The sequence below is a fragment of the Saccopteryx bilineata genome, chromosome 12, assembly GCF_036850765.1.
Source record: "Saccopteryx bilineata isolate mSacBil1 chromosome 12, mSacBil1_pri_phased_curated, whole genome shotgun sequence".
In the NCBI taxonomy this organism is placed as follows: domain Eukaryota; kingdom Metazoa; phylum Chordata; class Mammalia; order Chiroptera; family Emballonuridae; genus Saccopteryx; species Saccopteryx bilineata.
Window position 1 is genome coordinate 33,771,829 of NC_089501.1, and position 14,199 is coordinate 33,786,027.

At 41.1% G+C, this 14,199-nt stretch overlaps 1 protein-coding gene across 3 annotated transcripts in view; it reads left to right on the forward strand.

Moving 5' to 3' along the window:
• The window catches only part of ARFGEF3 (ARFGEF family member 3), a 157,867-nt gene that overhangs the window by 39,173 nt on the left and 104,495 nt on the right, over positions 1-14,199 (forward strand). For all 3 annotated transcript variants that reach the window (XM_066248587.1, XM_066248588.1, XM_066248589.1), the window contains exons 3-4: positions 6,179-6,260; positions 9,110-9,241. In XM_066248587.1, coding sequence (XP_066104684.1) covers positions 6,179-6,260; positions 9,110-9,241 — 214 coding nt within the window. The remainder of the gene's footprint in view (positions 1-6,178; positions 6,261-9,109; positions 9,242-14,199) is intronic.

The following is a 14,199-nucleotide window of genomic DNA, read 5'->3' on the forward strand; positions in this document are numbered from 1 at the left end:
TAAAATATATTTGTCAGATTATGCTGGTATTCTCTAGAGTTGTCATATAAAAATTGATACAAATAGGAAGTATAAAAAGAAAAGAAAAGCTCTCTTGTGCCATTGCCTGGAAATACCCATCGTCAACATTCAAACCTGCTCTTTCTTAGATAGAGGCGCAATTGATTTTCAGTGCTATCTATCCCTTTGTACTATTCAGATATTTTTATGTATACATATGCCTTTTATAATGAAATGATATATAATAAAAGTTTATGTCTTGAGGGAAAATATGAGCATAACCACATTATATTACTTAGGATTTTTAAAACTAGACTGAATCATATAAAATTGCCGATACGTAACCCTTTCCAATCTACAAAGATGGTAATTTCATTTGCTCAACTTAATAATTGCAGTAGGCGTGCTAAGAAATCTTGAAGGCCTGCAGCAGAAAAAGGATTTTATGTTGTTTACAGCTGTATCTCTAGGGTGTAAAACAGTTCTTGAAGCATGACTCTAATTTTTCTTATGAAATATAAAAGGATTGATAGTGATAAAAATAATTTTATTAAAATAGAAATGAAATGGAAACATTTTAACTGTACTACAGTGAAAATCAATTCAGGAACCAATTCAGTGCCAGTCGCCTCAACAGAATGGCTCTGGCAAAGCTTAGCCAATGGAAACCCAGCCGTGTTGATACAAACTGTTTAAAGCTCCAGTATCCGGAAACGGGCGTAACGACGGCATCTGCAGTGTCACAACAAGGGGTTGAGAATCGTTCAGCACTCAGATTAGGCAACGTGTGACTACCGGGAAAAGCAAGGCTACATCTTGAACCCAGCAGCTGGCTCAGAGCCACATTTTGTCCTTCCTTCAAAACTGCCTGTCGGGCCCTGGCTGGTTGGCTCAGCGGTAGAGTGTCGGCCTGGCGTGCGGGGTATCCGGGTTCGATTCCCGGCCAGGGCACATAGGAGAAGCGCCCATTTGCTTCTCCACCCCCCTCCCCTTTCCTCTCTGTCTTTCTCTTCCCTTCCCGCAGCCGAGGCTCCATTGGAGCAAAGATGGCCCGGGCACTGGAGATGGCTCCTTGGCCTCTGCCCCAGGCACTAGAATAGCTCTGGTCGCAGCATAGCGACGCCCCGGAGGGGCAGAGCATTGCCTCCTGGTGGGCGTGCTGGGTGGATCCCGGTCGGGCGCATGCGGGAGTCTGTCTGACTGTCTCTCCCCCTTTCCGGCTTCAGAAAAATACAAAAAACAAACAAACAAAAAAAACTGCCTGTCGGTTCTCAACTGCATTCCAGGCATCAAATGTGATGCCCTGCTGCACGTAGGACCGCTCAGAATTAGGTCATTTACACGACTTGTTGGATTCCTGTCCCCAGTCTTTTCACCTAGTGGACATTTGGATTGCTGTTATAAAGTTCATTTTTCAGAGACAGTTGACATAGAGTAGTATATTAGTTTCAAGTATACAACATAGTAATTAGACATGTATTTACCTTGCGAAATGGTCACCCCAAATAAGGCTGGGAACTATCGGGCATAATTACATGTTTATTACAATATTATTAACTGTATTCCCTGTGCTGTGCCTTACTTTGGAGTGCTATTTTTAAAGCAGTGTGCCATAGGCCAGGGTCGGGGGTAGGTGGTCGGGAGGAGCTGTCTGCTGGTATAGACATTGTGGTGGAGGCCTAGGAACATGGGTTTGAAGACAGATGGTCTAAGTTGAAATCACAGCTGCTTCCCACGAGTGCATCTAAGGACAATCAGCCTAACATTCAGGAATGCATGTGGTTTTACTTGAAGTTCATGTTTGTGCACCTATTGAAAGGTAATTTTGGGAAAATGCTAACTTTTCCCCTATTGAAAGGTAATTTTGGGGAAATGCTAACTTTTCCCCTATCTATCTATTTTAATCGCCCTGTATCCACTGTTATCCTCCAGCCCAATAAAGCTGGTCTGTGAACCGTGATAATGCTGTAAAGGCAACAGGCTCAGTCTCCTTGACACGAGCAGACACCGTGTCTCGGGACGATGTCTCCCTCATGCATATGCAGCACTGCTTCTTATTCTGCTTAAAGAAATAATGGCATGTCAGGACATGAAACCTGGGGCCACTGCCTTTATTTAATTATGCAAGAGCGAATCTGCACATGTCTGTGCATAAAAAATCATCGCTTAATGTAATTGAGTATTGGTTTTTGGAATTCCCTTTTCCCAGTGAGGCAGCGTCTAGAAAGATCAAAGAGTGCTTTACTCTAATACTGCGTGTACAAAGGGAACTGTGTGTGTGCATCTTCATTATAAATCTCATTCTAAGGTGCAGTTAACAGGCCCTGTTATTCTCTGCTATTAAAATCACCTTTAAAAAATCAGGCAGCAGGGTCTTTATGGTATCACAGAGCATGCAGGGAAATCAGTCGTGCCCAAGGGCTTCATTCATTTCCTGCCTGTGTTCCTTTCTTATTGAAATCAGGACCTGGATGTAAGGCTTGTGATGCTGATACAGGACTATGAGCCTGAGGGGAGTTAGTCACTCCCCTCACCTCCTGCACACACATACACACTCATGCACACATGCGCGCGGGGTACCACCCACCCTAGTGGAGCCCTAAGCCCAGCCCAGAACGTAGCCTTCTTATCTGAGCCAGACACTGAAGTTTCTACCATGTTAGGCAGGGTCCTGTCCTTGTGGAGTTGGGGTTTGGGGAGGCTGTGATTCCCTGAAATTATTTTCTAGGAAGAGTGTCTTTTGCCAGCTGTTTGTTTATGATTCAAAAGAGATTAAGAAACATCTGTTTTAGCTTTTGCTCTGATATTTTGAGACTAAAGAGTGTCAGAATTTGGTCTTGGGCATCTGATGGATTTGGGTTTGAATTTGTTTCCAAGACATTGTAGCCATGTGGCCATGACATGACCAGACAGGCTATGAAACCTCTCTGAACCCCAATCTTGTCAAATATAAAACAAAGTTAAGAATGCCTATGTAACGTTGTAGTGACAGATCAACTAAACAGAGAAGTGACAAATGTTAACTTTCTTTCCTCTCTTTCATCTCAGGAATAGAATGAAAGCAACTATTCTGTCTTGTTCCCTGCCAGGCTCTCCTGAGCACCATCATACTTTGTGCCCAGTAGACACTCAGATGTTGGTTGGATGGATGAAGTGAGTGCCTTGGTTTAGTGCCCAGACGAAATCTCTCGGCCTGCTTCCTCAAAGCACTTCTTTCCTAGGAGAGATGTCAGTGCTATAATTGGTTCTGCTAAGACAATCCTCTCAGGACATTTAGCCTTGTGTCCTACACAAAACCTTTCTGAATACATATGGCGAGAGTAGATCTTCTTATCCTGTACTGAAAAGCATGTGTGCTGGGCCTTTGTCTGTGTCAGGGCTAGGCAAACTACAGCCCATAGACCAAATCTGTTGCCTGTTCTTGCAAATAAAGTTTTATTGGAACATAGCCACACTCATTGATTTACATTATCATCTCAGATTGCTTTTGTGCCATGGCAGAGTTGAGTAGTTAGGACAGAGACCAAATGGGCTGCAAAGCTTAAGATATTTACTGTCAGTCTCTTTGGGGAAAAAGTTTGCTAAACCAGGATATATGTTATCGATACTCCTTACTCTGCAAGATTGATCTTAAGATGCCCTTTTTATGGACTGAAAAGCTAAAACCTACAGAGCTAAACATCATATCTGAGATTATAAATGGTTAGGGTTGGAATCCAGGTCTGTGTGACTCCATAGCCCCTGTTCTTTCTACTAAACACTGATACCATTCAATTCAGCCAAAACCTAGCTGAACTAGTCACTTCTTCCAGACCGGTGACCATGACTGGCATGGGAACAAGTCAGTGATGTCCCTTGGAATCATTGTGGCAACCTGGCGGTCCTGGCATTTGTCCACAACCTGGCTCAGGTCTGCAGTATAAATTGTGTGGATGTATAAATAAATAGGAGAGAGAGTAGAACGAGGATTTCAAGGACTAATGCCGCAGATGGCAGAGTAACACGGGTATGCACCTGTTTATATGCATACATAATGCTGCTTCCCAAGGGTCGGCAGGTCCAGCAGTGTCCCTCTTGCTGCTGAACGTGGCTTCTACTCTTGTTTGGTGCCCTTGGTGAGCAATATTTAATATTTGTGCATTTTTAGCATATAGCCACTCAGCAGAGACTTTCCCTGCTCCCGGCCACGAGACTATGCAAGCTTTGGACTTCCACACTTGCTTCCTGGTTCTGTGTCCTCATTGGCAGGTCTGACTCTAAAGTCAAAATAAAAAAGTTCTTTCACAGTGAATTAATCCTGATGGGAATTTGAGTGATTCAAGAGTTTACAAACATCTATGGTTCTTCTGTTGATACTCCAGCTGCCCGTTATTGCTACTTATCACTCCACTTCACCCTTCCAATTAATTTTTCCAAGCTTATAAACTGGTTATGATTAAATGATAGACACAACACTGGAAAAATCAGCTCTTCCTGCTTTAATTGAGTGCATAGCAGCATTACAAGCTGATGATAGCAATAACAGTTCCAAAATTATAGCCACCCAACTGAAAGTAACACAGTTGGGTAATTTATCCTTCTCTCAAAGGACATCTCTAAGGAAAAATGGCTGTAGTGGTGTAATCAACTGTCCTGTAACAGTGGGTATTGTAACAGCCAGTAAGTGAGAGGAGAGGTGAAAAGGATTAGGAAGGCAAGTGCTCTGTAGGGTCGCATCTGTCTTTGTTCTGTCTTTGTGAGCAGCATTGGGGAGTGTCTGTGACTCTCACTTCCCCTGTCATGGTGCTGCCGATGGAGGATTCCGTGGAGAAGCAGCAGAGCTGCAGGGGGGACAGGAAGGGATCAGAGCTCTAATTAAGTTCTATGTCATTGTGCTCTCCAACAGCGACCCTTATTCCTCCAAAGACGAAATCCCGTGGTCTTACCCTGTGGCTTTCCCACTCTCTAGCGTCAATGACTCTTTTATTTTATGGTGAAAATATAAAACAGATAATAATGGGGCTGCCTGGTTTAAGTGGGGATGGAAGAACCTGGTAGAATTAAGTAACATTTCATTGGTTGTACCAGTGTAACTCCATCGGGAAATAATGGGTTGATTAAAATTCTTGGTCTATTGTTTAATTATTTAGAGTGAATGCTTCCAGCGGATATGTTTCTCTTTGTAGTCCTTTTGGTTTATTGCTAACATGTTCTAGTGTACAGTTATGTTTTTTTTTTAAGCTTTAAAATATCCAAGCAGCTCTCCATGGATTTTATTTCTTTCATGACACCACGTACTTCTTATTGGTCAAAGTTATTGATGATTAATTTGTATTTTTATATCAGAAATGTGTTTATTAAGAACCCATCAGAAATTCAGATATACTTCCTACTGGAGACTAAAGAGAAAAAAATTTTAAATTATAAATGACTATTGAATACTTTGATTTGGGGAGAAATTGAAAAGTTAATAAAATTTCAATGTATATTGATGAGGCCAGGTTGTGGTGGTGATGTGGTCACTTCCTAGGTGAGGGAGAGGAATGAGAAAGGGGTAGAAATCTGTATGAACAGTGTTCCCTAGAGTTGTTCATCCCAAGTGTAGTGGGTACAAGCAGTTCTACTAATTTAGGAAGGAACAAGGCATGTTCACGGACTGTTGAGGTCCCATTATGTAGTAATAGGTTCACCAAGACAAACTGTTGGCGCGTCTTTGTGTTTGTTCTTCCTGGAGCTGTACTAAGAATCCACGCTGTTGCTATGCTATCATTTCTGCACAGCTTTTTTTTTGCTGTGTGTGTGTGTATGTGTGTGTGTGTGTGTGTGTGTTTTATGCCCATGTGCATGTTCATGATTGGTTATAGTTTTTTGTGTTTTTTTTTAAATTTATTTATTTATTCATTTTAGAAAGGATAGAGAGAGGGAGAGAGAGAGGAGAGAGACAGAGAGAGAAGGGGGGGAGGAGCAGGAAGCATCAACTCCCATATGTGCCTTGACCAGGCAAGCCCAGGGTTTTGAAACGGTGACCTCAGCATTTCCAGGTTGATGCTTTATCCACTGCGCCACCACAGGTCAGGCCGGTTATAGTTTTCTACGTGTCCGTGTGGCAGTATTTGGGGGGTGGGTGTACATAAGGCTTGTATCACTTGACTGCCAACTTCACTGAGCTCCATGTTGTCCTTATTTATGTGTTTGCCAGGGAGAAATGCCTGCTGCCTCTCCAGTTGGCTTTGGAATCCAAGAACATGAAGCTGGCCCAACACGCCTTGGCAGGGATACAGGTATGGCTCTCACTGAGTGCACTGGGGGCGACAGAGATGGACGGGCTGCTTTGGCATGAAAAGAGCAAATGGTTAATATTTTAAAACTAGTTGTTTAAAGACCTAGACTGAAATTTGATTGAACTAGGTAATAAGCCTAGAGGATAACAGGGTTTTAAAAAATATTTATTAGCATCTCTCTCTGTCCAGCATTATCTTGTCCTGATTCATGGGGACCCAGCTAAACCCATACAGAAATAAAATATTTCATGTGATACCCAATTTTTAGGAGAATAAGGGATCCGAAAAGAGATACCTCAAGCTCCATAGCAACTCAAACGTTGTATACACTCACCGTCTGTAGTTCTGCGTCATGAAAATTGGTGGTAAACCTGAAAGATTTTGTTTTGTTTTCTACTCTCCAGTTAGGTTGGCAAATGAATTACTGTGTTTTGTTTTCAGAGCAGGATTGGGAAGGAAAAAGATATTTGGTCTAATAAGAAAGGTTGGATTGCTTGAATGCCTTTCCTTCTCTAGCATTTGTTCATTTGTGTTTTACACGTTACATAACAGATCTCATTCCAGCAGTGCGAAGGAGATGGCTATATACATACATTGACATTTTAAGTGGTTTGGTTTCTAAGTGACAAGCACTGTGAAGTTCAAGCCTGTGGGGGCGTCTTCAGCAGGGCCAGGATTAGCAGCATTTGTAGGATGTCTTTGCACATCAGTATGTACGATTTCACTGTTAGCTCTCTAAGTTTAGAGAGGTCCCTATTATGTTTTGAGTTAACACATGAAAAAGTAAGAAAAATATGACTCTTTTTTCCCCACTGAATTGGAATTAGAAGAAGTATACTTTAATATGCAATAGCATTAGACATTTGTAAACCTTATCCATAGTGTTGTGAAGAATCGTTTGCTTTTCTCCAATGTAATTGGCCAACCATAAAAATGAATCAGAAGTTGCCACTGATGTCCCCTTTTTCTCTACTATTGTATAAATTTTTCATGTAGTTACTTTTTTTTTCTAACCCTTTAACACTCTACTTGTAGGTACTGTGATTTCAGCATCAGTGGCCAGATGGGCATTGAGCTTTCTCTGGCCATTTCTTGTTACCTCCCATTCACTTCAGGCACTTTTTAGTCCTCCCAGGCTTTATCGTTGTAATTAATAAGAGGTTTGTATGTTAACCTTAACCCCGGGCTGCCCTGTGCACACTAGAGGATAGTGAAAGTCTCTTTTGAGAGAATGAAGGCAGAATGTCAAAGAGTCCTAATAAGGTCTGCCCGACTGTTGTCCCACTCTGTGGTGGCATTCAGTTAAAGAGGGAACCATTGCTCTGGCTGAATCAGAACCAGGAGTTCTTCACAGCAGCGACTCTGCACTGGACTGGCCAAGGACAGATGGAACAGGACTTAATATAAAGTCCTTCACTGGGGCCTCACAAACCAGCTGCCACAGGACAGAATGAGGGGGCAGCTTAATTTCCACCCTGTGAATAAGAATTGAGGGTTTCCAGGTGAGTCAGCACAGAATGTGCTGTGCCTTACAGCTAAGCTGTAATTTGACCTGAGAATGTGATTAACACTATGAAGTGCTATTTGTTGGTTTTTTTGGTTCTAGGCAATAAACACATTTAATTATTTTACATAACTAGAATTCTAGAGGTGGGCAGTGTTAGGTTTGTTATAGCAGCTCACTGGTGACTACCAAAGACCCCATTTCTCTGTATTATTGCCCTCTGCCATCTTTTTTGAATTATCATTTTTAAAAGACATCATTATTTTAGAGCAGCTTTAGGTTAACAATGAAATTGAGAGGACAGTGCAGAGATTTGCCGTAACCTCTGCCCCCACATGTGCATGGCCTCTCATCAACATCACTCCCCAAAACCGTATGTGGTTCTCTCTCTCTCTCTCTCTCTTTTTTTTTTACCAATGCAGAGCCTACAGTCACACATTATAATCACCTGCAGTGCATAGTTTACCTTAGGCTGCACTGCTCCTTAGTGCCCACCACACCTGAAGTGTTGCACTCACTCTGGAGGCCATGTGGTCGTAGGCAGGAGAGCAGCTGTGAAGCGGTATCATTGAAGGTGCCTGAGGGGGGTTAGTGTGGAGAAGAGGAGACTCCAGCAGCCTTCAGAGCTGACTCAAACATTTTAGAAGCTTGATCCAAGTGGCTCCAGGAAAGACGAGGGAGCAGAGGTTGTCGGCAGGTGGGCTTGGGTACACTGTAAGAAAATAAATTATGAGAAGCAAGAGTTGTTCTGAAAGAGAAGGGTCATCCTGTGAGGTGTGATAACTCCAGGGAAACCTCCGGACCGTGAATGGCTTCTTGTTGAGGTTTTTGTAGGATTCGTTTTCTAATGCAAACACGTTCAGATTTGTGGATTCATGAAAAATTCCTGGGTCAATGACAGTCCCAGTAGTAAGTAAAAAGGTAAGCATCTGAAGAAAGGAACTTGTCTGCCAGACTTCTCGTTTCCTGTGACAGCGCTCCAGTCAGAAAGAGTGTGTGTGAGCATGGCCGTTCACAGGGGTAGATTCCCCCTGGCATACTCACCCTCCGCCCCCATTGCACAGATAACCTTTGTGCCTGTCACGTTAGAATTTCACTTGATAAAATTTATAATGAATTACCTAAAAGCAGGAAAATAACTTTGCTAAAATACTGTTTACCAAGGGTTTGCTGTGGGGGTTTTTTCTTCCTTTTAATGGCACATAGCAGGAGTTCTTTCCTAATGTAGTTCTTTCCCCAGCTACATGCCTCCTCAGAATAATATCCTCAATAACATACTAAGATACAACAGAATCAGGCAGTGGGGAAAGCCTATCTGTGATCACTGCCTGGTGCCTCTTTGCAGAAGCTTCTCTCAGAAGAGAGGTTTGTATCCATGGAAACGGACTCTGACGAGAAGCAGCTGCTCAATCAGATCCTGAACGCTGTGAAAGTGACGCCGTCCCTCAATGAAGACCTGCAGGTGGAAGTGATGAAGGTTGGTTTGACGTGGCTACCAGTTTGCGTCACTGGCACAGAAGCAAACTGAGACCCCCACCCCCCACCCCCAGCTCTCATTGCTTTCTGGAAAATGCTTCTGCCTGGTGGTCATGCTGTTCATTTGGAATATATGGTTATTATCCTTGTTTACGGTCCCCCAGAGTCACCTTGATTATTGAACAGAAAGGACAACCAAGTAAAAAGGTACAGTTTCAATACATCTATAAGATAATTGGCCCAGTCGTGCATATCAAATGTTAGGAAATGTATTTATCACTTTTTGAGAGAATGTGTGTGAGTAGTTCTAGCTTGGGATAGATCTGATTATCTGGGTATTAAGCAAAGCCCTAATGAAGTTTTGACATACACTAAGGTTTTAGAATAGTTGGTTTAGGGGATGGAAGACCTGAGAATGTGATTAACACTATGAAGTGCTATTTGTTGGTTTTTTGGTTTTAGGCAATAAACACATTTAATTATTTTACATAACTAGAATTCTAGAGGTGGGCCATGTTAGGTTTGCTATAGCAGCTCACTGGTGACTACCAAAGACCCCATTTCTGTATATTATTCCCCTCTGCTATCTTTTTTGAATTATCATTTTTAATTAGGAGCCATATCAGAATCACATCTTTCTTTTTGTCCCATGCTCAAATGATGTGACACTAATCTCCCACGTTCCAGTCACCAACTCCCCTTCGGGGTGGCGTCTCTCCTTCCCCTTTCCCTTCTCCCTCCTTGCGAATCACCACGACTGGGAGCCCTTACACTGACACTGACGTGTGTCAGACCCTTTGAGTGAAGAGTGAGTTCGGATGGAAATCTCCTCCCAGAACAGCACGCTGGCCAGAGTAACGTAGCTAGCTGGCTTTTCATAATGCCATGTGCTCCTTTTCTCCCTAGAGGAGTGCTGAAGAATGGCTGGTGTCACCTAGTGGTTGATTCCTTCCTGGAAGTGCACTGGAGGATTTTTGTCTGGGATCAGAGACTTCACTTCTCTGGGTTTCAGTTTCTCCTCCCAGAAAAGAAAAGATTGATTTCAGTCCTGACTCACCTTTAATCCCGTTCGTTGGTGGGTAGTTTAGTGTAGAGATTAACGAAGAGCCAGTTTATCTGGGTTTGAATCTTTATCCATTTCCTAGCAGATTCATTTCTTTGGGCAGATTCCTTAACCACTCTGGCTTGGTATTCTTATCTGTAAAATGGGGGTAATAGTAGCACCTACCCATGAGAATTGGTATGAGGCTTAAATAGGGTGATATTTGTAAAGCACTCAGCTCAGTATCTTGGCACAAAGCAAGTGCTTTCAAAGTGTTATGTATTACCACTCCTACCACTGCTACTACTGCTGGTGAGTCAGCATCTCAGTGGTGGGTCTAAGAGTATTCCTACGCAGTAAACACTGAGAATCGCTGAGCTGGCTGATCTTGAAAATCTCATTCGCCTTTAATTCTCATCAATTCTGGGATATACGGGTTAACCCTATCCTTTGACATAGGTTTGTCAGTTGTGCCATCATAGGAACCGAAGCATCACTACCGCTAGACTTGTTTTAACTTCTCTGCCACCTCTTGGCCCCTGTTGCAAGAGAGTCAAGGCCAGCTGTCATGTTCATCACTTTTGTGACATCCGTGCCCAATTTGGCGAGTCCTTCTTCTGCTATGAAGGCTCCAAATACTAGAGAGTGAGCGCTGGTGTCATCCTGAGAGATGCACCTCACAGATTTCTTATTTTTCTGGACTTCTCCTAGGCACACAGATTTTGTAAAGTACAGAAACTTGTATTAAAAATCAAAGTGAGAAAGTACCTGTTTTTCTAGGAGCTGTGGAGAAGTAGGATGTTTGATGGTCATGTCAACAGTAACACCTGTTGTGAAAACTTAGGCTTGCTTTAAAAAATAACAGCCCAGTGGTGCCTTCTGCCAGCCTGGCTGAGGACAGGAGTTGACACATGTTAACTCGACTGGAAATTCTGGGAAGCCATCATCATGGACTTTTTAACGACACTATGATAGACCGTGATGCTGTAGTTAATGTCTGGAAAGAAATCAGACATTGTCAGACAAAAGAAAACAGTCTGGGCTGCCATTCTTTACAGTTAGATTTCCAAAATGCTTAAAAAGATAAGGGCTTTTTTTTTTTTTTGCATGCTGTTCTTTTTAACTAGTTCAACATTGGAATTGGAAAAAATACTTTTTTAATTTAAGTATAGTTGGTATATAATATTATATTAGTTACCTTAGTTTTAGGTGTAAAATATAGTCATTAGAAAGCTTTATACCTTACAGTGAGGTCATCCCACTTAATTCAAGTAATCATCTGTCACCATGCACATTTATCACAATATTATCGACTATATTTTCTTTCACCTTTTTCCCCCATTCCCTCACTTCCTTCTGGCAACCATTGCTGTGGTCTCTGTTTCTATGAGTCTGTTTTTGTTTTGTTTTGTTCTGTTCATTTTCTTTCTTTTTTAGAGTCCACATGTAAGTAAATTCATACAGTATTTGTCTTTGTCTGACTTATTTTACTTAGCATAATACCCTCTAGGTCTACCCATGTTGCTATAAATGGCAAGATGTCGTTCTTCTTACTGTGTACTTTTCCACTGTGTGTGTGTGTGTGTGTGTGTGTGTGTGTGTGTGTGTGTGTGTGTATATATGACATCTAAGCATTCATCTATCGATGAACACCTAGGTTGCATCCATATCTTGGCTATTGTTTACATGATGCTGCAATGAACATAAGAGTGAATATATCTTTCCAAATTAATGTTTTGATTATCTTTAGATAATACTCAAAAGAGGACTTGCTGGGTCATATAGTAGATTATTTTTAGTTTTTCTGAGGAATCTCCATACTGTTTTCCATAGTGGCTGTATCAATTTGCAGTCTCATGAACAGTGCACAGTCAATTCACAATAAACCTAGCCTTAAACTGATTTTTTTGGTACTATACTTTTAGACAAGCATTTTTAGCCAAGAGCTAGAAAATTAATGATGAGGTAACAAGACTTTAGAGTGATATGATCATTAGCATCAGATGAAACTTTGGAGATGGTGGCTTGACTACGATTGCCCACAAGTGAGTGTTCCATGATCTTTCCAGTTCCTGAGATTTAGATTACTTGTTTGTGTATGAAGATATATTCAAAGTATAGTGTTTCTGGTTTTAAGATAAGTTTTACACTCTTTTCTCTAAGCAGGAGGAATTTCTATACTTACTTTAGATCATCTGCAGAAGTGTGCACTCTTTTAGCTTTTCATTCTGTAATACTTGTAATGACCCAAGTAAAAACTCTTAGTAAGTCCTGGTTCTGCTAATATCATTACCATATTAAAATGTTTTTATCACTTGTTCTCCAAAAAAAAATTTATTTAAAAACAAGATAATTGGATGAGTCCTCAGAGGCAAGACTGGATTCCCAATTACATATGAAGAATTATTAATTTATTCTTGTTGCTTCTACATAACTCATTCTCATGATTAATTACCTATACTAGATATTTCCTGTAAAATTTTTCCATCATTTTATAGAAATACATTTTAGGAAAAGTAGTCCCCTCTTATTCGTGGTTCAACTTTCTGTAGTTTCAGTTGCCCATGGTCAACCACAGTCCAAAAAAATATTAAATGGAAAGTTTCGGAAATAAACAATTTATAAGTTTCAAATTGTGTGCCATTCTGAGTAGCATGATGAAATCTCAAAACATCCCACTCCATCCATCTAGGATGTGAATCATCCCTTTGTCCAGCATATTCACTCTATACATGCGCCCTGCCCATCACTTAAGTGACCATCTCAGTTATCAGATCAACTGTCATGGTATCACAGTGCCTGTGTTCAAGTCACCCTTATTTCACTTAATAATGGCCCCAGAGCACAAGAGTAGTGATGCTGGCAATTCAGATATGCCAAAGAGAATCCACTAAGTGCCTCCTTTAAGTGAAAAGATATGTAAGCACAGGAGAAAAAACATAAGTATATATACTGCTCACAAAAATTAGGGGATATTTCAAAATGAATATGAAGAGATTTAAAAAAGAAGCATTTGACTTTTTTTTATTAAACAAGAACATCAGGAAAGCAAACAATAAGTCAAAGAAAGTTGTTTGATTACGCTAATGAGATGCAAAACCAACTTTTATTTCATTGGTGAAAATGCACTATACAAAAGGCTGAAAGGACTGGAGTTTCTGAACAGTCCCTGATCACCTCATTTTTATGAGCAGTGTATATAGAGTTCAGTACTATTGGCAGTTTAGATGTCCATTGGGGGTCTTGAAATGTAGCCATGCAGGTAAGGGGGGAATGCATTATATTTAGAAAAATCTCCAAAAATGAGATGTGGTAGGCATTTTCAAATGTTGGTTTTAATACAGTATTCAGGAGATTCCACGCGATGCAGTGTTTATGTTTGTCCAACCATGGCGTAGTACATTTTTATAACAGATCCTAGGTGCTATTTTTAAAAAGGTATATTGTATATTTTACTCATTTCTTGCTATCTACTAGTGTTTATAAACATGAGAAATTGAACCATGTCACACTCTCAAGAGTGTGTAGCAATTGTATTAAATTCCTGGAGATATAATAATATGGTTTCCTCTTTTAGAGATTTTCCTAAGATTAAACAGAAACCAATAATGAAACCCAAGATTCTGATGATAGTGTTCTCATTTATTAAAAAAAGACCCTAGGCCTGACCTGTGGCGGCACAGTGGATAAGGTGTCAACTTGGAATGCTGAGGTTGCCTGTTGGAAACCCCAGGCTTGCCTGGTCAAGGTACATCTAGGAGTTGATGTTTCCTGCTCTTCCCCCCCCCCCATTCTCTCTCTCTCTTCTCTCCAAAATGAATAAAAAAGGGGAAAAAATGCCCTAAACTTTCCACTGGAGGGTTAAAAAACTCAAATATGTTTACTTCTGACAAATCTAATGGAAATGAGGTTAGATC